Source organism: Bos javanicus, chromosome 1 (assembly GCF_032452875.1).
Source record: "Bos javanicus breed banteng chromosome 1, ARS-OSU_banteng_1.0, whole genome shotgun sequence".
Lineage (NCBI taxonomy): Eukaryota > Metazoa > Chordata > Mammalia > Artiodactyla > Bovidae > Bos > Bos javanicus.
The window spans coordinates 95306052-95332063 of record NC_083868.1 but is presented as its reverse complement, the minus strand read 5'-3'; the positions used below and the strand labels follow the sequence as shown (position 1 = coordinate 95332063).

Below are 26012 nucleotides of genomic sequence, written 5' to 3'. Positions count from 1 at the left end.
CCACAGGGAGCTTGCTGTTTGATTTGCTCTCTCTTCTCTAACTTCCTTTGAAAGGTTATACTTGGTGTGCTTCCAGGTTTCAGTGCAAACATTGTTTTCCCAAAACCACCTTGAGGGGATTGATAGCCCTTTAGATACATCACACACTTCATGCCTTTCCTGCTGCTGTTCTAGCTGATTGTATAAAGCCATTCAGTCACTCCTTGTCTATTATTTTCAATGGAAATTTTTTTTCCCCATTACTTTTTTCCTCTAGACCTTTAGAAATGATTTTTGGGCCCAAATTCAATTGTGAATAGACAGACATAGCTTCTAGGAAAGCCGTTGGGACTCACTGAATTGTAACTGTTGGACAAAGGCATTTTGTTTAGAAGGCTTGCCCCAAAGTGGTGTTGGAGACTGAAAGAAGGGCCGCCAGCGTCTGGTTCTTTCTGCTGTGAACTAATAGGGAAGCTGATGTTTGCTGAGTGGATGGCTGTGCTCACTGTCCAAACAGATCTCTGTTTGCCAACTGTGAACATATTGCTGCCTCTGTGAGGCACTCCATCATGCCTTGAATGGATCCTCTTGTGTTCAGAATTTTCTGACTCAAAGGAGGGAAAGAGAAATATTTCTTTCAGACTTAAGTATTCACCGGAGCATCCATAGTCTCATCAGACCTTTAGAAACCAAGCATGCACCGGAGATGCTTCTTAAGGAGAATGAGATGGGGGGTAGAGGAAAAAAAGGAAGAAAGTAAAAGACAGCTCCATTGAAATGCCTTGATTCTGGCCACTTGTGGCCAAGGTTTTATAAATAAACCAGGCTGCCTTGGTAAATAGAATTGTGAGAATATTCCTGATTTCCCCTGAGCAAAATAAAACTTTCAGTACTGAGTTTCCAATTCGTGGCTCACTTCTGTTCACTTTTACACACACCTACCTCCCAAAGCATATAACACATTCATAATATGTTATTAAATGGGTAATAGGGTTTCATTCCACTTGAATAATTCCTTAAGAAAAGATTAATTGATATATGTGTCTTAATTACTTTATAAACTCTTTTTAGAGTTTCAAACCTATTCTATAAAATAAAATGGGATTTTTTTTTTTTTTGCCATTTCGGTCCCTTTATTGAGTCATTTTCTGTACTGAAATCTGCTTTTTGGCAAGCTCTAGTATTAGCTGTGTGACTTGAGGACACAGCTCACAGGACAAGGTTAGACTTTCTTTGCAATTACCTGTTGTCTAGAAACCTTGGATGGGTGGAGAAAGGACAGAACCAACAACATTGTCTGGTAATGAAACTAAATGAGTACACGGCACTCATAGGAAACACCCATTTTAGCCTGAGTTATTTATCAAGTGTCTGTTAAACCTCTGGGCCAACTTTGCTTGAGTATTGTGGGGAAAATGCAGAGGGTTTCTTGTAACTGATGGGAAGGACTATGCTTTTATGAATGGAAAAATAGATTCCCACACAGCAATAAATCTATGTTGCTTTCCCTTAGCCAATGAGAAACCAGTGTTGATTTGCCTAGATGGAATAAATGATTTTTTGGCTTAACCTGATAGAAAGCTTAAAACCAGGTTCATCACCCCATCCCAAGCTATGGTGTTAACAACCATTTTTGTTGACCGGATAGGTATTAATCATTTTTAGTGTCTGGATATTGGTATTTGTTTTTGTTGTCTGTATAATTTTATTTGTGATTTCCTGTACTCACAGAAAAATCTGGGTCAATTACCTCATTTGGTTAAAACTGGAGTATAACAGGAGTAACAGGAATGGTTGGGCTGGAGAGGAAGTGGCTACTGTGGCTCTGGAGTAATAGAGGTGATCCCAGCTGATCCGTGGGGAGCTAAGCTGCCAGGCGTTCTTCTGAGACATGCCTCATGTCTCTCCCTCACTCCCTCACTCACTCCGTCCTCTGATAATCTTGTGAGATTGGTACTGTTACCTTCTTTGTTTTATAGATGAGGAAATTGAGGGATAGAGAGAAGTTTAGTAATTAATATGCATAGGATCACACAACTAGTAACTGGTGAAGCTTGGAATTGAATCTAGAAGAATAGGCCCAGTATCATTCTCCTTGCAGAGTTTCAGCCAGTCTTTTATTTCTTGTAGTGTATTTTGGAGAAGTGTTTAAAGTTACTTAAAATCTAAATACTAGGAAGCTGAGATCACTTCAGAAGGATAATGTGTTTTATAGGTAAAGGAATTTGCCCTTCTACATCTGTTTTTATCTCAGAGAGAAGTTCCATATTTAATTCTTTGGAAGTTACTATAAATAGATTGAATTACATTGTGGCTAATAGGTAGGTGGGTAGTAAATTTTGTTCAGCCCTTAATTGGCATTTTTATTTTAAATATGAAGGTAATGAGTCACTATCCAGTATCTTAGTGTAAAATCAGAATGTTTATATATTCTTGTATGCTGTGTATGAAAAATATATAGAAATTATTCAGCCATCTATTTCTTTATGATGTGATGAGGGAAAGAGAAGGATAAGACTTGGAAAGAATGTTTTTAGACTAATTTTTACTACTGTAAGGTAATATGACTATTGGCAGCATAATTAATTTTTCTCAAGGGATTATAGGGCTGATTGAAATTGGTCAGTTTAAAAGGATTTTTTTCTTTAGGAATTATATTTATTGCAGCTCATGAATGCTATGTTGAGTAGTTACTGGTCATCTGAAAAGGTGTACCGAGTCATATGGCTTCTGAAAAGGAGTCAAAATAGTGCATGAATAAGGTAAGGCAAGTTTTGTCATTCATTTCTAAGAGTCTGTCAAAAAGAGAGTTTGTTTAGAAGTATATTCTACAGAGTATATTTCAGAAAATGAGTTATTAAAAAATGTAGGTCATGCTGCATTGTGATGTTTTATGTGGTTTATAAACACTAGCTAAATTAAAAATTTTGTGCGAATGTGTTGAGCACATGAAACCTATCCAGAAGTTTTAGAATTGCTCTAAAATGAGAATGTGTTCAAGTTCTTCTTTTGAGAGAGAAATTATGACCAAAAAAGTAGCTCAGGTTTCTACCTCTTCTGATTACTTCTTTTCTTTTGGCCTTCCTTACCTTTGTTAATTTTATTTTATTTGACCTGAGTCTATTTTGCCTGTTTGGAATCTGTTTTTGAGGGGTTCACAAACTCCCCACAAAAGAGCTCATTAGAGAGTGCTGACTTTACATCTAGAGAATTCCCAGCCCCAACTTTCTGAATGACACCTGTGATCACTACTTTAATATTCTAGCAGCTGCCATCTAGTAGTCTTCAGCAGTCTTTTCTGCTTGGTTTAGGATTAGTCTGTAAATTGCAGCTAAGATGTTAGTTTGTGTGAAAACCTGGAGAAATTGGAAAACTTATTTGGTGTTACTTTTGCTTGATAGCCGCTTGAATGTTGAAGTAGCATAACATTTTAGCACTTGCTTCCCAATCATTGAGTAAATCATTAACCTGTGATGGATTCATTTTGATATTTGGCAAAACTAATACAATTATGTAAAGTTTAAAAAAAAAAAAAAAAGAAACAGTGAATATCAAATAAAAAGTAGAATCTCCAGGGGAAAAAAGTGACCAAAGCACCCTGTCAGATTTGGCTACTTTTATTTTTGTACATATGCTTCAGATTGTTAGGTTTCTGTTTGGTAAATTTTGATAGGCTAGACTCTCCCAGATGTATTGAATCATTTTGTGAGTAGTGAATTTGGTAAAATTAGGACATTAAAAGAGAACAAAATAAAACATTATCAATAACACTGATTCTTTTTCTAGGGTCTTTAAAGAAAATATTTGCTTTTTAACTTCCTGGTAAATCTCATCTTGTAAAGTCCAGGTTAGGACCATACATTGGTACTTAAGATCTTCATCTTTACTTCTTCCTTTACTTTGGCTGACTTTAATTAAGAATATTGTGATGTGAGCACATGGGATGAAGAAAACACAGGGAGTGATGGAGCACAAATTAAAGGCATCTGGTGTTTCTTCTAATTGCTGGAGAGCAATAGTAGTCAGAACGTTAATTACTCTGCAGTCACAGATTAGACTGACACACTGTCCACTGTCAAAAGTGGCTTTTTTGAAACATGGATATGTGAATTTATCTTGTGCCCCTCCCCATATAGCCTTCATCCAGAGGTGTGGGGAGTGGAAGTGGAGGGAAGCAGGTGGGAAGCAAATGGAGGAGACAGATTATATTTTTTTTAAGCAGAAAATGTCATTTATTCCATTACAAGAATGAGACTAAGAGGAATTCAGGACTCTTTAAAACATGGGGTAAAGCAGTATTTTCATTATGTTGAGAATGAGTTTTGGGAACACATACATTTGTAAGACATGGCATTTTAATGCGGATCGTACGTACTGCTGAGTCCATGGGACGACCAGACCTTCCTCACACTGTTTGCTCGCAGTCTCTCCAGAGATATAAAACTTTTTTTTTAAAGGAATTTTTTTTTTCTTTACTTTGTTAAACAATTGCCCTAAGAGTCCTGAACCAGTGGTTTTGAATACTTTCAGGATATGAGGAAGCTAGAGATGCATGGCTATTCTCAGAAATCATCTTCGGTTTTAGGTTAATGCATAGTGAGATTGCCAGTCCTTCCAGGGGACAGTGACCTGCTTTTCTCTGGGGGAACTTTCAATATTTAGAAACTATAAGTCAATTTATATTTAGCTTGAGTAAAACAAATGTGTTAGTTATAGGAATACTGAGTCCAACTAACATACAGTGAATCTGAATTTGAAGTTAACGGAGAAAGGAGAGGGGCAGAATACATTTATTTTAGTAAACTACTCTGTAATTATAACGTGGAAGATTTTGTGCAGGAAATGAGTTTTGGTAGTTTCTGAGACATTAGACTTAAAGCTGGCTCTTATGATAAGTCCAAATTGGGTTGTTAGTGGAAATTTTGTGATTGTGTTCACAAAGCTCTTAAACATCCATTGGACCATTGGATAGGTCTAAAGGTTGGGACTGTGAATTTTCTAATTTATTTTAGTTTCTTCTCAGGCTGTACCATATCTCATGAATTCTAAAGGATGCATTTCGACTCCCATTTTAACACCTTTTGAATTATCATGCATCTTTAAATGTCAATTAAAGGCAACATTTTTTTTCTTTATTAGTAGCATATAAAATTTTGTTGTCTTATTGACGGTATCGTAGACTTGGTAGAATATGATATTTATAAAAATATGCCCCTATACTACACATAATAACATGCATCATTTGTTTTTTTGCTTCTTACTCTGTTGGGCCAGAGTCGAGATTCTAGACTTTGGACCACTAACAAACATAGATGAATTTAAATTTAATTTTTTGAATGAGTAATCCCTCTGGGAACCTGACTAGTAGAGAGATCTGTAAGTTGCTATAAGCCCATTGCAATATAGATATAATTGCTAACAGTCCTCATGAAAAACCTGCAGAGTGGCGTAAAATGAGAAAGCGAGTTCTTGAAAAAAGAAAATTTTGTTTTTTGAAATAACAAATTCAAATAGAATCAAGAATCTCTGAGAAAACCTTTCCAGAATATTTCACAGATTATATTGGCACTTTCAAAATATTCATGAAATTTAGCAAAGTTGAAAAGTGGATACACGCCTTCGTAGGTTATAAGCTATTATTTTCATTCTTTTTCTTGGGTAGGGGAGCTGGTTAAGGAAGTGATGTGAATAAAGGCCATCAAAATTATTGATATTTTTCAGTAAAAGGAATCACTATCAGATGGTTTCAGGGTTTAAGAAAACCTAAGTATTAATTTTTTCATCAGATTCTATATTTTTGTGTAGTATGCTTTCAAAAAAAACCTTTGTAGTGACATACAAAAAATGAAAAAATTTGCATGCAAATACCCAAAAGGGTGTAAAAGTTGAGAAGAATAAACAAAAGTTGTAGGGAAGAAAATATTCTCTTTTCTGGCTCAAGTGATAGAAACATCAGCTGAGAAGTTACCTGCTTTTTATTAGTAGATGTGTTACCCATGTGTAGAATTGTTGTCATTCTTTATATACTTATTCTTAAGAGACATTACTTTGCCAACAAAGGTCCGTCTAGTCAAGGCTATGGTTTTTCCAGTGGTCATGTATGGATGTGACAGTTGGACTGTGAAGAAAGCTGAGCACCAAAGAATTGATGCTTTTGAACTGTGGTGTTGAAGACTCTTGAGAGTCCCTTGGACTGCAAGGAGGTCCAACCAGTCCATTCTGAAGGAGATCAGCCCTGGGATTTCTTTGGAAGGAATGATGCTAAAGCTGAAACTCCAGTACTTTGGCCACCTTGTGCGAAGAGTTGACTCATTGGAAAAAACTCTGATGCTGGGAGGCGTTGGGGGCAAGAGGAGAAGGGGACGCCAGAGGATGGGATGGCTGGATGGCATCACTGACTCGATGGATGTGAGTCTGGGTGAACTCTGGGAGTTGGTGATGGACAGGGAGGTCTGGTGTGCTGCGATTCATGGGGTCGCAAAGAGTTGGACACGACGGAGCAACTGAACTGAACTGATAGAGTTAAAACATTTGCAGCTGACATATTTGTATAAGATGGGATTGAAAATGAGAAAGTATCTTGATTATTGGATGTGTAATGCCTGACTGTTCTGTTGCAAAAACCTTTGGGTTATAGTTATAGGTAATAAGACTACTTAATATGAAGTGAGCTTTGTTATTTCATATGATAATATACTTAAAACAAAAACACATAAATTATAATGCCTAGATTATTTCACATAATATAAAAACTTATTCATAGCATATAAATGTGAAGATATAAATATTTAAGTAGTGACTATAATGCTGATTCTAATACTGGTGATTTCAATAACCTAGTACAATTTAAAATGAAAAAAAAAAAATGAAATCATGGTCTCCCTCAGGTTTGAACTTGGCAGTACTCTGTTGTTCGGGCTTTGCCTGACTCCTGTAGTGGGTTGAGTTCCCAACTGCAGAGGCTACTGGTTCTCCATAGGCATGGAAAATTCAGAGATTCATAGCTCAGTTGGTAAAGAATTCACCTGCAGTGTAGGAGACACCGGTTCGATTCCTAGATCGGGAAGATGCCCTGGAGAAAGGACAGGCTAGCCACTTCAGTATTCTTGGGCTTCCCTTGTGGCTCAGCTGTTGAAGAATCTGCCTGCAGTGCAGATCTGGATTCGATCCCTGGGTTGGGAAGAGCAGTATTCTGGCCTGGAGAATTTCATGGACTGAATAGTCCACGGGGTCGCGAAGAGTTGGACATGGCTGAGTGACTCTCACTTTCATCATTAGTGAACTGGCCATGGTGTGGATGAGAGACCGCCTGAAATAGACTTGTTGACTGTACACAGACCAGGGCAGTGATGATTCTCCACACCTTGTGCTTAGAGGGATAGAGTGTAATGTTTTTAGAGCCTAAGTTTAAAAAAGGTCATTGACAAGATAGATTGTTAGGATGACCAATGGGGTGCAGTTAGAAGCCACATCACAGAAGGAGAGGGTAAAGGAATCCCAAATGGTTTTGTCTTTGGGAGGCCTGATGAGATTCAACTCCCTAAGTATCTGAAGGATTGTTTTGCGGGATTGAGATTACATTTAGTCTGTAACACTCTGAGGAACAGAATTCAGATTTCTGCTTCTTAAAGGGAAAAAAAACCATTATCAATTAAGATTTCTAAAAAATAATTTGCTGCATTTTGAGAAAGTGAATTCTGTATTATGTAAAATATTCTGGCCACCTACTAGAGATTTTGATCAGCAGTTTAAGCCTTAAGTTAGGAATTGAACTCAGTCAGTTCAGTTCAGTCATTCGGTTGTGTCTGACTCTTGCAACCCCATGGACTGCAGCAGGCCAGGCTTCCCTGTCCATCATCAACTCCTGGAGCTTGCCCAAACTCATGTCCATCAAGTTGCTGATGCCATCCAACCATCTCATCCTCTGTCGTCCGTTCTCCTCCTGCCTTCAATTTTTCCCAGCATCAGGGTTTTTTCCAATGAGTCAGTTCTTTGCATCAGGTGGCCAAAGTATTGGAGCTTCAGCTGGGGAATTGAACTGAATGACCTTTAAGATGGTTCCCACCCCTGAGGGAATTTTGATTCTGTGATCTTGGCTGTTGACTAAAAACAGTTACAAAGATTTTGTCAAATGTTTTCCCTGTTTGTCTATTTTTAGGTGCATAGAGTTTCATATTAAACTATCACTGATGCCTGGTAATCATATAAATTAATACGTGTATAGACTGCTTCTTTTATTTTTTAAATGATCTCAGTTCATTTATGTTTTGTTTTTTTTAGATTTACTTTATTCATGTATTTTTTGGCTATATTGGGTCTTTGTTACTGTGCACTGGCTTTCTCTAGTTGTGGCGAGTGGGGGCTACTCTGTGGTTGGGCTACACTGGCTGCTCTGGGTGAGCAGGCTTCAGTAGTTGTAGCTTGCCAGCTCTAGAGCGCTGGCTCAGTAGCTGAAGTGCAAGGGTTCAATTGCCAGGCAGTATGTGGGATCTTCCCAGAGCAGGGATCGAACCCATGTACCCTGCCTTGGCAGGCAGACTCTCAGCCACTGGACCACCAGGGAAGCCTTAGACTGCTTCTTAATAGAGTGTTTATTATTTTGTATTACATGAAATTCTGTGATTTTGTTGTTACCAAAGGAGTGTAATAATAGTTGCTTTATTATGACTAAACTGGAGGAGTATTTTTAGGCAAATTATAGTCATCTTTGATATATATTTAATTAAATACCCATTAATTGGATAAAATTTATGGAACTTGGCTGTCTTTTTTCCCCTCTTCACTTTTGAACGTGCTGAAACTAAGACTCAGCTAATTTGACTTAAAGTAAGTACAAATGAGATGTGGTTCAAGGATCTTGGATGTGCTTACTCTTTTCTCTTACTCTTTTATTAATTTTATTTCATTCTTTCTAGGTTGTTATTCATCTGACTGATTCCTAGGACATCTGCATTAAAGCCAATGGGGTATATAGGTGAGGGATGAGGAAGGTCGAGCTGGTCAGCCTGTGAAAGGAAGCAGATTCTAGAGGTCTGGAAATCAACATTTTCAAAAGGCACCAGAGATTCTAATGTAATTCACATTTGAGGCTTATTTTTTTGTTCAGTCACTCAGTTGTGTCTGACTGTTTGTGACTTTATGGACTGCAGCACGCCAGGCTTCCCTGTCCTTCACCATCTCCTGGAGTTTGCTCAAACTCATGTCCATCGAGTTGGTGATGCCATCCAACCATCTCATCTTCTGTCGTCGCCTTCTCCTTCTCCCTTCAATCTTTCCCAGCATCAGGGTCTTTTCAAATGAGTTAGCTCTTCCCATAAAGTGGCCAAAGTATTGGAGCTTCAGCCTCAGCATCAGTCCCTCCAATGAATATTCAGGATTGATTTCCTTTAGGATAGACTGATTTGATCTCTCTGCAGTCCAAGGGACTTTCAGGAGTCTTCAGGACTACAATTCAAAAGCATCAACTCTTCTGTGCTCAGCCTTCTTTATGGTCCAGCTCTCACATCCATGCACGACTACTGGAAAAACCATAGCTTTGACTCTACTGGAAGGATTTTAGGGATTGTCAGCTAACAGTTCTCTTCTACAGTCTGCAAGGATAGACCTAAGTGACGTCAATGCTACTGCTCTAGAAGGAAGCTTGGGAATCATTAGGTTTCTTTTGGGTTACATTTGAGGCATTACATGCACAGTTAAGTGACTTACCCAAGGCCTTATGGATTGGATCCCATATCTCACTGAGGTTCAGTTGGTTTTGATGGAGTGTGTTGGAGATCAGAGTTTTTAAAAATACCATTTGAAAGCTGAAATGAACCATTGACCAAGGTCTATATTACTATCATGCTTTTTTTGAGTTGCTATTTTGAGTATCATATGTGTGCTCTGATCACAGACCTTCTAATGCATCACATTGAATTGGAAAACAATTCAGTAGAGATTAATTGGCACCATGTATTTTCTGGGTGTGGTTTTTCCACATGGTTTAAATTTTCTCCTCAATCCATCAGATTATTTCCTTCTTTTGTGTTTTTGTTTTTCCTTCTTCCTCCTTCTATATTCGCTGTCTAGTTCCTTGTTTCTTTTTGGAGAATGTCAACTTGCTGCCCCCAAACCTTCTTTCTTCTTGTTATCCAATCTTCACTCTGTTCTAGCAATATATTGCCTAACAAACCTGACCTCATATCTGTGACCAAAAAAATTTTAATCAGATATTTGACATTGTTTTACTCTTCTAAAAGTGAAGGTGATCACTTAGTAAGTATGAGCCTTAAGCTGTATCTCAGTAGAAGGTCTTCAGAGACTTGTGCATATGGGAGTTATTTTATAGGTGATATTGTGGGGAAGAAAAGTCACAAAACAACGGTTTCTCAAAGGCAGTGATGGAGATGAAGAGTTTGAAGAAGACTTATTCACATCTTCTGATACTCACAGTTTAATCTGAGTAGGGATGTCTGGACTGGAAGCGGTGTAATGTGAACATTTTGCCTTGAAGGGATTTATGGGCAATGGCACCCCACTCCAGTACTCTTGCCTGGAAAATCCCACGGATGGAGGAGCCTGGTAGGCTGCAGTCCATGGGGTCGCGAACAGTTGGACAGGACTGAGCGACTTCCCTTTCACTTTTCACTTTCCTGCATTGGAGAAAGAAATGGCAACCCACTCCAGTGTTCTTGCCTGGAGAATCCCAGGGAACCGGGAGCCTGGTGGGCTGCCGTCTATGGGGTCGCACGGGGTCACACAGAGTCAGACACGACTGAAGTGACTTAGCAGCAGGAGCATGTTTGTATATTGGTGGTTAAGTTGTTTAACCGTTGATGGCAGTATAAGTGAAATTACTGGTTTTTTGTTTTTCATTGAACACATGGATAATTCTGCTTTTTCCTTTTCTTATCTATCCCTGTAGACCTAGTCTTGGCTATTCCTGATTGACCGGTAGCTGTGTGGATGAGAGAAGTTTAAAATTTATCTGTCTCTTGAAAAGCTTGCTTTTTTTTTTAAGCTCAGAAAAAACAGCAGTTAATCAGTTAGGAGATCTTTCTGGTAATCTGTTTCCCAAGCTTAGACTCTCCATTTTCATTTGTCTCAGGCCCCTTTGTAAATGAAGAGTTGGTACTTGGAACTGTGGCTTACTTAGGAAAATTTTTTGTTTGTGTTGAACCAGTGTGCCAGGACAAGAAAGCATCTATGCCATCAAACAGTCGGCTGCCCCTCAAACAATAATTGTGTCAGCTCATTTTTATAGCTGAGAAAATAACCAGCCAGAGTGATCCAGCCGTCCTGCAGTTACTTGGAGGTGTTTACTGACTGCCTTTGATCAGACTTCAAATAGGAGAGTCTAATCTATTTGTAGTTGTTATTTACTGTCAGTCTCAGCCTGCCCTTTGTTTTTCACATACAAACAAAAGAGTAAATGCAACAAGCTGTGTAAACATATCTGGTCTATAGCAACTCTCACTTACTCTCTTGGCTCCCTCTGCATGGTTTAGTTAAGGTAGACGTTAGAACTATAAACTGAACCAGTCATCTCAAAGCCCATTATTAGGTCCCAGCCACTGGACAATTTAGAGGATTTTCATTAGCAATCACAACACTTTGGTAAAATTAAGTTAATTTCAGAAGATTGCCGGTCTTCTGTTGAGAAGCAACTTCCAACCTGACGTGTGATTGTGAATGAGCAAATACAATGACCTTATAGACTGGTGGGAAAATGGCATCAGGTAGATAAACTGTAATTTGTGTTCTATGGGTTAGTGTTTTGTTTTGTTTTTTCTATTTTCGTAATAGCTATTAGTTTTCTTGAGCAATTCTATGCCATGGATCCCAGACATTTCTCTCTTTTTTTTGAGGTACATGAGTTAAAAGAACCAAGATAGTAAGCCATGTGGGGATGCTGTCAATAAAATGCCTTTAGAATGTTGTTAAAGGCTTTCCCTTATGGGAAGCATGCTTTTGGTGGGGGATGGGTAGGGATGAAGAGCAGAAGAGCCTGCCTTGAGGGCAATTAAAAGGGATCCTCTGTGGTTGACTTAAAACCTCATCAGAGCAATGGATACTTGAAACCTCCCCACCCCACCCCAAATATATTGTGTAATAATATGTTGGTAGAGCTATACATTATTATTATTTGTAAGTCAGCTTTCAGGTGGGAGATGTTTAAATGTTCTTTGATTTCTAACAGATGGATCATGTAAAACAGCTCTTGAGAGGAATGCAATCACATACTGTTGTCGGGTTAATGACTCAGTGCTATTTTCAAACTTGCCCCTCTACAGCATGACCTTGGAGTTGTAAGGAAGTGCAAATTTGCCCCTGAGTTCTTCACAGAGTTATGAAATATTTGCTGTCCTGCCTTTTATTTGCTGTTCTGTCCTTCCCTGGAGAAACAGGCTTGTTGGTCAGCCAAATGGGGTGGGAACTGAGACCTGGGGAGGAAGAATGCACCGCGTTTTACTCATCCCTGGGTCAAGAAGATCCCCTGGCGGAGGAAATGGCAACTCACTCCGGTATTCTTGCCTAGAAAATCCCATGGACAGAGGAGCCTGGTGGGCTACGGTCCAGGGGGTCGTAGAGTCAGACATGACTGAGTGACTGAGCATGCACATTCCCTTTCATAACCCTCTCTGAGAGCAGAGAAGGCTGGTGAAAGAATGAAGGATACCCATTTGAAATACTCAGGGTCACAGTGAGTAGGGTCTGCCCCATTCCTGCTGGCACTTTGCTTAGTTGCTGTCTCTGCCACTGCCCTTCTAATGAATAATCTTTCTTCTGATTTTTTTCTCTACAAAATTAATAGACTTATTTCTTAAAAACATCAGTTTGCATTTTATTTCAGTACATTTAAAATGAAATTTTAAGTACTCTGCCCTAATAAATTTTTACCTTCAGCAAGATTCTCTTGGAGGGTTCCACTGAACTTACACTCACCCATTCCAACTCAGTTTTTTTGGCAATTTCCTCTTGAGTTAGTTATTAGCTGGAACACCAGTACTTGGGCAAAAGGGTCCTCTTTTCCCTCAATAAGAAAATGTGATGGGCTCTCTGATGCCGTTGATGGACATAGAGAAAACATGCAAGAAAAGATTTGCTTCAAAAGGCTTTGCAGTGAATGCCTTTTTTATGACTTTAATTTTGCTGTGAACTTTTGCAGAGACTTTTCTTTGTAAAATATCAGAAGCCCATTCTTGGTATTAATGAGTTGTGTTTGTATCATTCCTCAGAGCTTTGAAGTTTATAAGGTCCTGGTTTAAGTATAAATAAGGAAATCCATGGATCATCTTCCATTAAAACCTGACATTAAAAATCAAAGACGGACTGAATCTTAGTGTTCATTTAGATAAGTTTAACTGGGAGGATGATACTGAATGCTTTCATCTGTGGACTGGGTAAGTTATATTCCAAGTTTGAATAGGATGAGAAAGTTTAGCATGAAAAGCAGGGCCCTAAGACCTCGGAAGGTCCAGTTTCAGCATCAGGCTGGATCTGTGAACTCAGCATCCTATGTCTTGGTTTGCCCAAAGATGAACCTTTGGAACCATTTTTCACAGACCTCCTATCTAATTCTTTAATCAGTTCTATTGCTGGACTAGATTCTTCCCAAATGCTCATGCAGTTTGAGATGTCTGGGCCATGTGCCTGACTCCATGCCGAGTCACACAGTTATCTGTCAGAGACATCTCAGGCCAGAAGCAGGACAGAGAGCTGCATTCCTGCACTGTCCCCCCGCCCCCCGCCCCCGGGCCACACTTCTTTGCACCTGTGCATTACTCATTCTGCATGCCATTCTCTCCATAATTACGAACAGAAATCCTTGTTCTCTTCAATGTCATTGTGTCCTTGGCATCCTGCTTAGGGTCTGGCAACTAGATCGGGTTCAGCAAAGGTTTGTTGAACAGAACAAAGCAGCAACCAGAATTTCTAAAATCAGGAGTTGAAGGCTGTATTACCGGCCTCTCTCTTGATATCTAATGTCTTTAACAGTCTTAGAGCTTGTATTTCTGTAGCCCTGACTGTATTTATTTTTGAATTTATTTTGTACTGGGGTATAGCCAGGTAAGAATGTTGTGATAGTTTCAGGTGAACAGTAAAGGGACTCAGTCATACATATTTGTTGTTGTTGTTTAGTTGCTAAGTTGTGTTCGACTCTTTGTGACTCCATGGACTGTAGCCTGCCAGGCTCCCCTGTCTGTGGGGTTTCCCAGGCTAGAATACTGGAGTGGGTTGCCATTTCCTCCTCCTCCAGGGGGATCTTCCCCACCCAGGGATCTAACCGAGGTCTCCTGCATTGCAGGCTGATTCCTCACCGCTGAGCCACCGGGAAAGCCCCCAGCCACACATACACATGTATCCATTGTCCCACAAACTTCACTCCCATCCAGCGTAGCCCTGAATTTAAATCAAGTTCTTTTTAAAACTGTGTTAGCCATCATGCTTGTTGTGAATGGATTCACTAACTTCCTTTACCATTCATGCCAGTCACTGGGAGTTTTAAATATGCTCCTTCTACCCGCTGTGGATGATTATTGTCTAGCTCCAGTGCTCTTGGCCTCTAATAAAACAATTGCTGCTTGTTATGTAGTAGTTAGTAACATTTCTGTTATAAAGTCTCCTGTGTGGTGGTTAATCTCTTACAGCATCTTGTACAATAAATGTTTATTGAATTGAATGTAATAAAATATAAACTAATACAGAAAAATCACTCAATAAGTATATAGATTTTGTTAACATTTAAGCCTTAAAAAAACTTGATAAAGTAGATAAATTGATTTTATTGAAACTAAGGAACAAGGGATTGATGAAATTTAATCTGGTGTGAGATTAAACTTTCTACTCCCGATGCCCTTATAACAGCTAAGTAACAGAACAAGCTCAAAGAGGAATATTGGGAAAGAAAAAGTTGAATTCAAAATGGGAAACATACTTAACTGATGTCATACCTTCTTGTGTTTTGAATGGGTAATTGTTAAGATGGTGGTATCCTATTATTTATGAATTCTATCAGCAGCTCAGTTTTGTGAGTGGTTTACTTCAGGAAGACTTCAGCAGGAATATTTTAGTCACTAGGCAATTTGTTATGGTCGCTTGCTACTTTTAAGGACAATGCTGAGCCAGGCTAGAAATTCTTGTAATAAAGCCAGTGTCAGAGAGAAGTAGAGGATTGACTTTCAGAAAACAAAGGCTGATCTTCTTATTTATAGAGTTGTCCAGACATTTAGAAAGTTAGACACCTGCAATTTTCTAAGGTTTCCTAGAAATTACAGAAAGATAACAGGTAGTTTTGGGAGAGGTAGGGCTAGTAATTAGGGATGGGAAAGTAGATTACTATGGCAAAGCAGCAATCTTTCCCTTTTAAAGAAATTTGTTCCTTGTTTTTTAATCATATTTCATGTATCTTGAATGCATTATTTTTTAAAAGGAGAATATTATTTTAAATCAACAATATTATTTTAAATCTCCTCCAAAAATGGAAAAACATTTTTAGAGGAAAAAATGTGACGGGCAAAACAAGTGACTCGCTCATTTGAGAGCTCTTGTAACTCTTCATTTGTCTTTCTGTTATTGTTATTGTTCAGTTGCTAAGTTGTGCCCAGCTTTTTGCAACCCCAAGGACTGCGGTTTGCCAGGCTCCCCCGTCCTTCACTCTCTCCTTGAGTTTGCTCAAACTCATGTCCATTGAGTCAGTGATGCCATCCAACCATCTCATTCTGTCACCCACTTCTCCTTTTGCCTTCAGTCTTTCCCAGCATTAGAATCCTTGCCAGTGAGTTGGCTCTTCACATCAAGTGGCCAAAGTATTGGAGCTTCAGCATCAGTCCTTCCAGTGAATATTCAGGGTTGATTTCCTTTAGGATTTACTAGTTTGATCTCCTTGCTGTCCAAGGGACTCTGAAGAATCTTCTCCAGCACCACAATTTGAAAGCATCAATTCTTAGGTGCTCAGCCTTTGTCATGGTCCAACTCTCACATCCATACATGACTACTGGAAGAGCCATAGCTTTGACTATACAAACAACCTTTGTTGGCAAAGTGATGTCTCTGTTTCTTTTATAGGCTGTCTAGGTTTGTCTTTCTGATAAATTCTCTATTAACCTCTTTGTTCATATTGTATTTCTCTTCATGGCACAATGTTAAAGTTGTTTTTAAAATACCATTATTTGACCAGTCCCTCTGCTGCTGCTGCTAAGTCGCTTCAGTCGTGTCCGACTCTGTGCGACCCCATAGACGGCAGCCCACCATCAACTGGGCACTATATGCATCATTACAACTCCCAGTCCTTGGAACAACCCTTGAAATTAGTTCTTGTTATTTTATTTTATTTTTTGTAACTCAGAAAACTGCTGATCTGTCAGAGAGATTTTAAGTAACTTGCCCAGGGTCATGCTAGGAAGTGGTAGAGCTCACATTCAAACCCAGGCCTCCCTAGCTCCAAGTGTTTTCTTCTTGCACTGCTCAGATTCTGCTCTTTCCAGTCTGTTTCCTCTCTGGCAGGATGACTGGGGGAAGAAGTAGTTATAGATTGGAGAGACCAGTACATCTGCACCAGAGAGATGTGCAGTCTGTACCTAACTATATATGAAAATTACACCTTGAGAGAGAGAGGAAATAAAAAATGCCTTTTTAAGAAACAGCAAAACTTACTCCTAAAGGAAACCACACTGAGCTAAAAACTATAAAAACTGACTTCCAGACCCTATTGTTCCATCACCTGCCTGATGCTCAGCTTGCATCTGGGCCTCAGTTTCTTTACTTGTAAAACAGTGAGACCTCTTCCAAATCCTGAGGGTCTTCTAACAGCTCATTTCTGTAATCACTAACATGTTCATAGGATGATAATCATTTAAAATCTTGCTGAATTTAAATAGTGCCTGAAATGCATCCTTGTGTGCATTTGTTTATATATCTGTACCCCATAATTAGACCGTCAGTCCCTTGAGGACTGAAAATGCAGCTTACTGGTATTTTGCATAGCACAGTGTCTAGAAATAACATCCTCCCCAAAATTAATGTACGAGTCATGAAATGTGCTCTAGGAGATTTGTGTTCAGTTGCTTTTTAGTAGTTTATTAGTAACCACAGTTTTACCATCTTATAGTTTTTTGGTTATGTACTCATCATGTAACATTATTTTAGAAAATGTAAATAGTTATTAAGGTGAAATTCATATAATATTAACATGAACTATTAGATAAAATTAACTTAATTCATTTGCATTTAGTGCATTTGCGGTGTTGGGCATTCACTTCTTTCTAGTTCTAAAACATTTTCATCACCCCAAAAGGAAATGCTTCCATCTTTTACACAGTTAATGTCCCAAATCATTCCCACTGCTCAGCCATCAGAAATTACAGATCTGAGTTTCATCTCGGATTTATTTATTCTGGATATTTTATGTACGTGGAATCACACAGTGTGTGACCTTTTGTCTGGCTTCTTTTACTTAGTTTAATATTTTCAACCTTCTAGCATCTGTCAGTACTTCATGCCTTTTGATGGCTGAGTAATATTCCCATGTGAGTATTATATCAGATTGTATTTACCCATTTTTCCCAAATGGACATTTTGGCTGTTTGTACCATTTGACTGTTGTGAATAGTGCTGTTGTGAGCATGTGTGTGTGTATTTGTTTGAGTCCCAGTTTTCCATCCTTCTGGGTATATTTTTCCTAGAAATCATATTGGTGGGCCATATAGTACTTTTCTGTTTAGCTTTTTGAGGAAGAGCCAAACTGATTCCCACAGCAGCTGTGCCATTTTACACGGCTACCAGCGGTTGTACAAGGGTTCCAGTTTTTCCACATCCACACCAACACTTATTTTCCATTTTTATGAGAATAGCTGTTGCAGGAGTTTGAAGCGGTGCCTCATTGTGGTTTTGTTTCCCTAATGACTAATGAGGTGGTGAGCATCTTCTCATATTTGTTGGCTCTGTGTCTTCTTTGGTAAAATGACTGTTTAAGCCCTTTACCCATTTTAAAAACTGGGTTGTCTTTTTGTTGAGTTGTGAGAATTATTTATATATTTGGGATACTAGTTCCTTACTAGATACAGAATTTGTAAGTATGTTTTGCCTGTCTTACAGGTTGTCTTTTCACTTTGTTACTAATGTCCTTTGCGTGAGGTTTTTAGTTATTATGAAGTCCTCTTTATTGTTTCTTCTTGTGTCGCTTGTAGTTTTGGTGTCACATCTAAGAATCTGTTGCCAAATGTAACATTATGAAAATATAGCCATGTTTTATTCTAAGGGTTTATGGTTTTAGCTTTTATATTTAGGTCTAACTTTTGTATATGATATCAGGTAGGAGTCCAAGTTGATTCTTTTTAGTCTGTTTGAGGCCTCTTGCAGTTTCATATGAACTTAAGGATTTGCTTTTCCATGTCTGCCAAAAAGACTTGGAATTTTGATAGAGATTACATTGACTTGGCTTCCCTTGTAGCTGAGCTGGTAAAGAATCTACCTGCAATGCTTGAGACCCTGGTTCTATTCCTGGGTTGGGAAGATGCCCTGGAGAAGGGATAGGCTACCCACTCCAGTATTCTTGGGCTTCCCTTGTCGTTCACAGCTAGTACAGAATCCGCCTGCAATGCTGGAGACCTGGGTTTGATCCCTGGATTGGGAAGATCCTCCGGAGAAGGGATTGACTTTGTAGATCACTTTGACTTAGTAGATCACTTTGAACTGTGTTGCCATCTTAATAATACTGTCTTCCATTCCGTGTCTTTGTTTAGGTGTTCTTGGGTTCCACTTCTGTAGGTCTTCTTTACTTTCTTTCAGCAGTGTTTTGTAATTTAGGTGCAGAAGGCTTTCACCTCTTTGTTTAAATTTATTCTTAGGTATTTTATTCTTTTGGATATTGCTGTAAATAGAATTATGTTCTTAATTTCCTTTTCAGATTGTTCATTTCTGGTGCAAGGAAACATAATTGATTTGTGTGTTGGTCTTGTACCCTGTAAATTTATTGAACTCTTTTTTAAAATCTAAGAGTGTTTTGTCTATGGAATCTTTGGGACTTTCTATATATAGGTAATGTTATCTGCGAACATGGTTTTACTTCTTCCTTTCCAGTTTGGATGCTTTTTCTTTTTCTCCCAGTTGTTCTAGCTAGGACTTCTGGTTACAGTGTTGATAGTGATGTTGAAGGTGGGCATCCTTCTCTTGTTCCTGATGTTAGGGTAAAAGCTGTAGTTTTTTAACCATTGAGTGTGATGTTTGCTATGTATGCTTGTTGTCTTTTAACCAACTTGAGAACTTGTTAGAAACTCTAACTCTTAGGATCCACCCCGTATCTTCTGATTCTGAAAGTACAGGAAGTGGAATTTAGTCATCTGGATTTTCAGAAACCCTCTGGATGATTTTGATGTGTACTAAAGTCTAAGAACCACTGCACTAGAGTTTAAGCTTAGGTTAGGACCTGTGTTTTATCTTTGTATTCCTTTTAGTCCTCTTTGGGATTAATTAGTGTTGAATAACTTCAACAACAACAACAATGTCCCCAAAGTGCCTACATAATCTGTTGACTTGTCTGCATGTCTCAAATCACCATAAGTTAACTGGAGATTCATTATTAGACAATCACAAGATTCACCAGAAGACCTCACATTTTGTATTTAGTCTTAGGCCCATGCATGGCAAACAGCACAAGTGTACTTCTATTTAGGCTGTTTGTCTTGGTAATTGCTTTCACCATAATTATCTGGTTACCTACTAGCTGTGGTCTTATCCTTATGACTACTTCAGCCAGCAGGAAATTCTCTTTTGGCTATTTGGAAAGATCTGGAGGCTTTTGTTTTTGTTTTCAATAGGGTGTATTGAATTTCATCACATCCCGGTTTTGCCCCTGTTTTATTTTTCTCCTTAGTTTCCCTTCATCTTGCTGTGCTGTGCCCTCAGTCCTCTTATATCCTTTTCCCCTCTTTCATTCTTCTTGAACAAGATAATATTTAAGTTAATAAGCTAAGAATGTAATCTAGTGCTACTAATGGCTATTGTTGAAACTAGCCATTTGGACACACAGGTACCAGTTTATATACAAATACAGTAATAACATTCTATTTATTCACTAGTTGTTACCTACTGGTGAATATTCAGCTCATAAAAATACAATACATTTTCAAAATGGCAAAATTGTGGTATAATTATTTATAGCTGGTCTATTTCTGAGACTGGTTTAATGATAACTGATACCCTGGATTCCCATTTTCCACCACTTCTAGGTGTCTGAACCTCATTTGCACATCCTCCTCCAGTCAAGAGTCAATCTAGTTAACTCTTCTCTCAGGACAGGTGAATATTCTGAGTATATTAATAGTATCAGAGCCAGGAGTACCTCCTTGTGGGAGCTGTGTGGGATCACCAGTAGCAGGGAAGAAACACGAAGTGAAGTAGAATGGGCTTACAGCCTTGGTGGGGGCATAGCTCCATGAGCTATGTGTGGCCCCAAAAATACATTGCTGGACTTCCCTTCAGTCTCTTTGATATGAGAATAAAGTTGTAGGATCATTGCATGAATTACTACTGGTTGAATAATTAAGCCACTCTCCGACCTTTCTTGTTCACAGTTGTTATAAGTAAATGAAAAATCAATTCACTAACAAATGCTAACAGACTTTTAAGATGTCAGACCATGTACATGAATATTGCAGTTAAAATTTTTAATGACTATAAATGGATCATAGTTCTTATTCGCGTGTCACATCTTGTTCAATGAAAAAAGCTGAGGTTGGGGTGGGGAGGGCAGGTCTTGACTCTTGAAGTTACAGCCTAAAAGCTGAAATTGATCAAATTTCCCAAGACATTTTTTCATGGAATTACTTGACTTTTAGCTAACATTCTAATTCCAGTTCTAGAAATTGTACATGTGACATCTTTTATCTGTCTGTGGAATTCATATGGCCTCTCGGTGAGCTTCTTAATTAGTTTCTCAAAAAAAAAAAAAAATCAGTATTTTGGAGATGTATGTTTGGATTCAAATTATTTCATCTGTGTGTATGTATATTTGTGTAGACCTACCTTTATGTACCAAGAATGTTTAAATAAAGAGGGTTTGAGCTATCTTAAGTGATTAAAATTTTTTTCTCAAGTTTAATAGATCAATGATTTCCCAATACAGTCAAAGAGGAAATTTGGGGAGACTGTGTGGCTTTTCTCCCTGCCTCACATATCCTGTGTTGGTGGTTTGAATAAGAAGAGAACCATTTTCCACTGTATTCTCATAGCTATATCCTTTAAATCTTGTGTCATGAGATCACCAATTAAAAAATCAAAAGGTATCTAGTAATTCTAAAAGTTTAGGAAGAGAAGTTTATGTTTTAATTAGGGATGAATTATAATAGTATAAGGGAGCTCTCAAACACAAACTGTTGAGCAGAAGCACTTAAACTCACTGATTGGGAGATAAGTATTTAGGAAGACAGTGACTTTTCTCATACCACCACTGTGCAAAGGGATTTTATTTTGAAACTCCTGAATGCCTGAGGGTGCAATGGTTTATTTCAGAAAGGAGTGAAATCTTAAGGTTCCAAGGCAGAGCTGAGTTTCAGAAACCATTACTGTATATTTGGCAATGCTTTTTGAAAGGGTTTTGATGGCAGTGACAAGAGGAAGGGAACACAAGCATGGTAAAGTCATTTGGCTACTTTTGAAATCAAGGCCAGGAAGAAAACGTTTTCTGGCTGTAAATCACTGACTTGTCCTACATTCTTTAAAGCATTTTATACAAATGACTTTAACAGTTTTAGGGGTCTTGCCTGGGGTTAAGAGACTGTTTGTCTGGTATACAATTTGGTGATTAAAAAGTAGTACTTTATTGAGGTGGTAGCATTTCTGTTCACACTCCATACTGTCAACTATTTGGTATTTATCTGATGAGGAAGTTTTTGCTGTTAAGTCAGTGTCGTACAGAGTATATGCGTGTTGATTTTATGTGTTGCACGGACATGCATCTAAAAAAAAAATAGTGCTTAAAATGTAACTGTAATTAAAGAACAGGAGAAAACAAAAAGCTATAAATAAAAGAAGTTATAAAGATTGCTAACATTTTGCCGTGCACTGCCCTAAGTGCTTTTGCATGAATTCAGTCAGTTCAGTTCAGTCGCTCAGTCGTGTCCGACTCTTTGCGACCCCGTGAACCGCAGCACGCCAGGCCTCCCTGTCCATCACCAACTCCCAGAGTTCACTCAGACTCAAGTCCATCAAGTCGGTGATGCCATCCAGCCATCTCATCCTCTGTCATCCCCTTCTCTGCCTGCCCTCAATCTTCCCCCTCATCAGGGTCTTTTCCAATGAGTCAGCTCTTCGCATCAGGTGGACAAAGTATTGGAGTTTCAGCTTCAACATCAGTCCTTCCAATGAACACTCAGGACTGATTTCCTTTAGGGTTTAACCTTTAAACCCAGTCCTGTGAGGTTAGAAATTGTGGTGGCTCAGATGGTAAAGAATCTGCCTATAATGCAGGAGACCCGGGTTCAATTCCTGGGTCAGGAAGTTCCCCTGCAGAAGGAAATGGCAACCCACTCCACTATTCTTGCCTGGAGAATTCCATGGACAGAGAAGGCTGGTGGACTACAGTCCATGGGGTCACAAAGAGTTGGACACGACTGAGCGGCTAACACTTGATAAGTGAGGCTAAGAGAGGCTAAGTGAATTGTTCAAGGTTACAAAACCAGTGTGAATAGTGAGCTGGTAAATGAAACTAGACAGAGGGTGTGCTTGTAATGCCTGCTTATAGATCTGAGTTCACTGACCCTTGAATTTCAAGGATAGTACTCAGGCTAAGGGTAAAACAGTCGTTTATGATTTTTTTAAGTGAATCAGTTAAAATAAAAATATATAGTAAATACCTAAATGTCTTAATGGCTATGGCAAAAATGCTAAAGCTGATAAGAAGGATGAATTTGGAAAGTGTCTTCGGTGATAGGTGAATGTATTCGATTGATTCATACTTAAAAATACCTTGGGGTCATGGAATTATCCTTTCTTACGCCATTGTCATCCTTTGCTTTAACTGATTACCAGTGTGTGACAGTGTAAGAGACTGCTGTGCTATTTTGTACATATTTAGATTATCAGATAGATGGTTCAGAGCTTTGGCACATTGTACGTGAAGTTTCAGTGACTCTAGTCATATGGAATGTTACATGAATATTGCAATCTTTTCTGCCCTTCTTCTTTGTATTTTTCCTATATGTGCAGACCTTTCGATGGGCACCCTGACATCCCTGTTCCTCCACGCTTTTCCTGAGAAGTAGTTCTAACAGTGGACTGTACAGTGAGGTGAAAGGTGTATTGTACTTATATGTAAATACAGCACTGGGTGGCAGGGTCTGTCTGCTTCTGCCAAGAAAAGCGTTGTATTTTTCTTTGTTTTTGTTACAGCAGGGCAATTTTCATTGCCAGCGGCACAATACACATTAGGGGAAAGCAAATAAACAATACAGGGCATTTGGAGCCAGGAAGTCACATCTCAGACTCGAAACTCAGCTTTGGATTGACGTTTGGGATGTGGGTTGCTAAATAGGGGAGCCACCTATCAAACTGAAAGCCTGTAACCTGAGGTTGCACTCTTCCAGGGAAACTATTTAGTCACAGAATCTTTGGAAGGGTGTCAGAAATTGATTTTGATGTTATGACAGTTAGTTTCCTTGTAATTAAATATTTAACTCAAACTATGTCTTAGGTAATTGATGATTGCTTTGCCTTTGATTGTTTGCCTTAGACATGCCATTAACATTTGTTGAATTTAATATTTTGAAAACTAACCTTTTGTTAATTGAATGCTTTACTCTGAAATAATCCAATTAGATTTTGTATGAGTATTCCTCGTAGTAGTAATGCCTAGTTTTAAACATGGTCTATTTTTACCCCCTTCCTTATCAGAGTTATGTCAAATTCAGTGGGTTTGGAGTATTTTAAAGGTTTCTTCTATGTCAAATTAATGTTGTGATACAGTAGCTTATTGAAAACAATAATCAAAATAAAAATTTTAAACCCAAAGCTTTTTTAAAGCAGAAGAGGTAAACTCAGTTAAAAATTTACTTGCTTAAGCATGTATTAATAGTACATTCTTTTAAAGGCAAAAAAGGAAATTTTTTGCCCCACTTTGTTAGAATACTCTTATCTGCACAGCTTTAGTTTAGGAATTTGAGGCTTTGGGAATCATTAAATCTTTATAAAGATATTCATAGTGGTTTTCCTCCTTCCCAGCCCCTTGACTTATGCAACTGGAGAATTCCTTTTCATCCATTTCAGATCTAAGGCACGAGATACCAACTATTGAAGAGAAAATAGTCAAAATAATTCTCTTCAGTTTTGATAATATTTAAACATACCAGAGATTGTTTTGAATAATGTATATTTCTTCAGCTGTTAATATCTTACTCCTCCCTCTTTTAGGACCTGCTGAAGTTCCCATGATGTCACCCAATGGATCCATTCCTCCCATCCATGTGCCTCCAGGTTATATTTCACAGGTAAACCATTTAATAGACTTCTCTACTCACTGCTGGCCCTGTCACTTCAAAAGAATACATGGCTTCAAAAACTCATCCCGGGATTAATTTAGTTAGGATACTGCTAGAGTTGTGGGATGTTTTTGTTTTTGTTTGTTTGGGCTTTATATTTTTGTGTGTCTGCACTTGGGCACCACAAGGCCCTTCTTGATTCTTGCTGCTTGACTTGCCAGAAAGTCAGTTGGAGGCGAACACAGTAGGGTTAGGAGGCCTCCTTCCATCGAGGTGGGTTTCACCCTCAACCATCTGATGGTGGTTTCTTCATAAAGTCTACTGCCTAGAGACTTCCTTCCACTGTACCATGATTTGCTAGTTGTGGCGGAAGTATAGATTGAATTAGCAAAACTATTAAAGGAGACATAGTTAACTTCAGCAGAGTCTGTGCTCTGTTCTGGTGTCCTAATTTCTCTGTAATGTGGCACAACTTGGTCTTGGTGAATTACGAATATAATGTGAGAACTTGGCTGTTTGTACTTAAATTTCTCTGAAATTGGATTAAGTTAAAAAAAAAAAAAAAGAACAGTAGTTTAAAAAGAAGTGGCAATTTCAGAGGTATGTTGGAAGGATTTTTTAAAAAAGATAAAGTTATACCTCTATACCTGGATAAGGTTTAAGGTCTTCAGGCTGCCTGGAACATAGACGTCTAGGTATAGTTGAGTTTTTGTCCTCTCTCCTTGGACAATACGAACTCCTCTCTGCACTACTTCCTCCCCTGAATAGCTAACTAACCAGGTCTCTCCACTTTTTATCTTTGTTTTTTTTTTTTTTTTCTGATTATGAAGGCATCTTATATTCATTGGCAAAATCTCTGAAAAGACAGAGAAGCGTATAAAAAAATATAAGTTTACCAACCACAGAAGACAATAATCTTTATGTTAACATTTTTTGGATTATAGTCTTCCAGATTTTTTTCTTTCTTTCTCTGTCTGCTTTTAAAGTTGATAAAAAATGTGTAATTTTCAGTTTTAATGATTTTGCTAGGGTGAAAAAATTGGCAGCTACATAGGAAAATTGCTGAAGTTCAGGCAGGAATCAAAGAAGATTTATCCTTCTCTAATGTAAAAATTCACCCTTTTCTTCACTTTCTAAGCCATAGTTTAGCCACTATAATTTCATTTTTTCCATCCCTACTTTTTTTATACAAGCCAATTTTACATCTGTTTTTTTTTTTTTTTTTGAGTAGGCAAAATATTGGCCTGTCTTTGCTCTGTTCCAAATAAATGGCTTGTTTTACACAAGTCTTTGTAAATAAGGACCACTGAAAGGAGAAAAGGGTGCAGAGCAGGCCCTTGCACCGGGACCCAGGATGATGGATCACATTCACGTCACCAGTCAATTAACAGAAAAGAACAAGGAATGTAGAATTCTATTATGTCTCCCCCTCATTTATTTTGAGGAAGTGTTTCATTCCTGTGAAACAGAGTACAGTTCTCACCATTGTGATGGTTGAAATAACACCTCCTTTTATGCTAAAGACCCATTTAAGGAATACCAGTTAAAAATTCTAGTGGAGGGAAGCTGTAATGTGCTTTT

At 38.4% G+C, this 26012-nt stretch overlaps 1 protein-coding gene across 8 annotated transcripts in view; it reads left to right on the top strand.

Annotated features, from left to right (window-relative positions):
* Positions 1–26012, top strand: part of FNDC3B (fibronectin type III domain containing 3B) — a 356072-nt gene that overhangs the window by 160506 nt on the left and 169554 nt on the right. For all 8 annotated transcript variants that reach the window (XM_061415723.1, XM_061415747.1, XM_061415714.1 and 5 more), the window contains one exon: positions 24364–24440. In XM_061415723.1, the coding sequence (XP_061271707.1) occupies positions 24364–24440 (77 nt within the window). The remainder of the gene's footprint in view (positions 1–24363; positions 24441–26012) is intronic.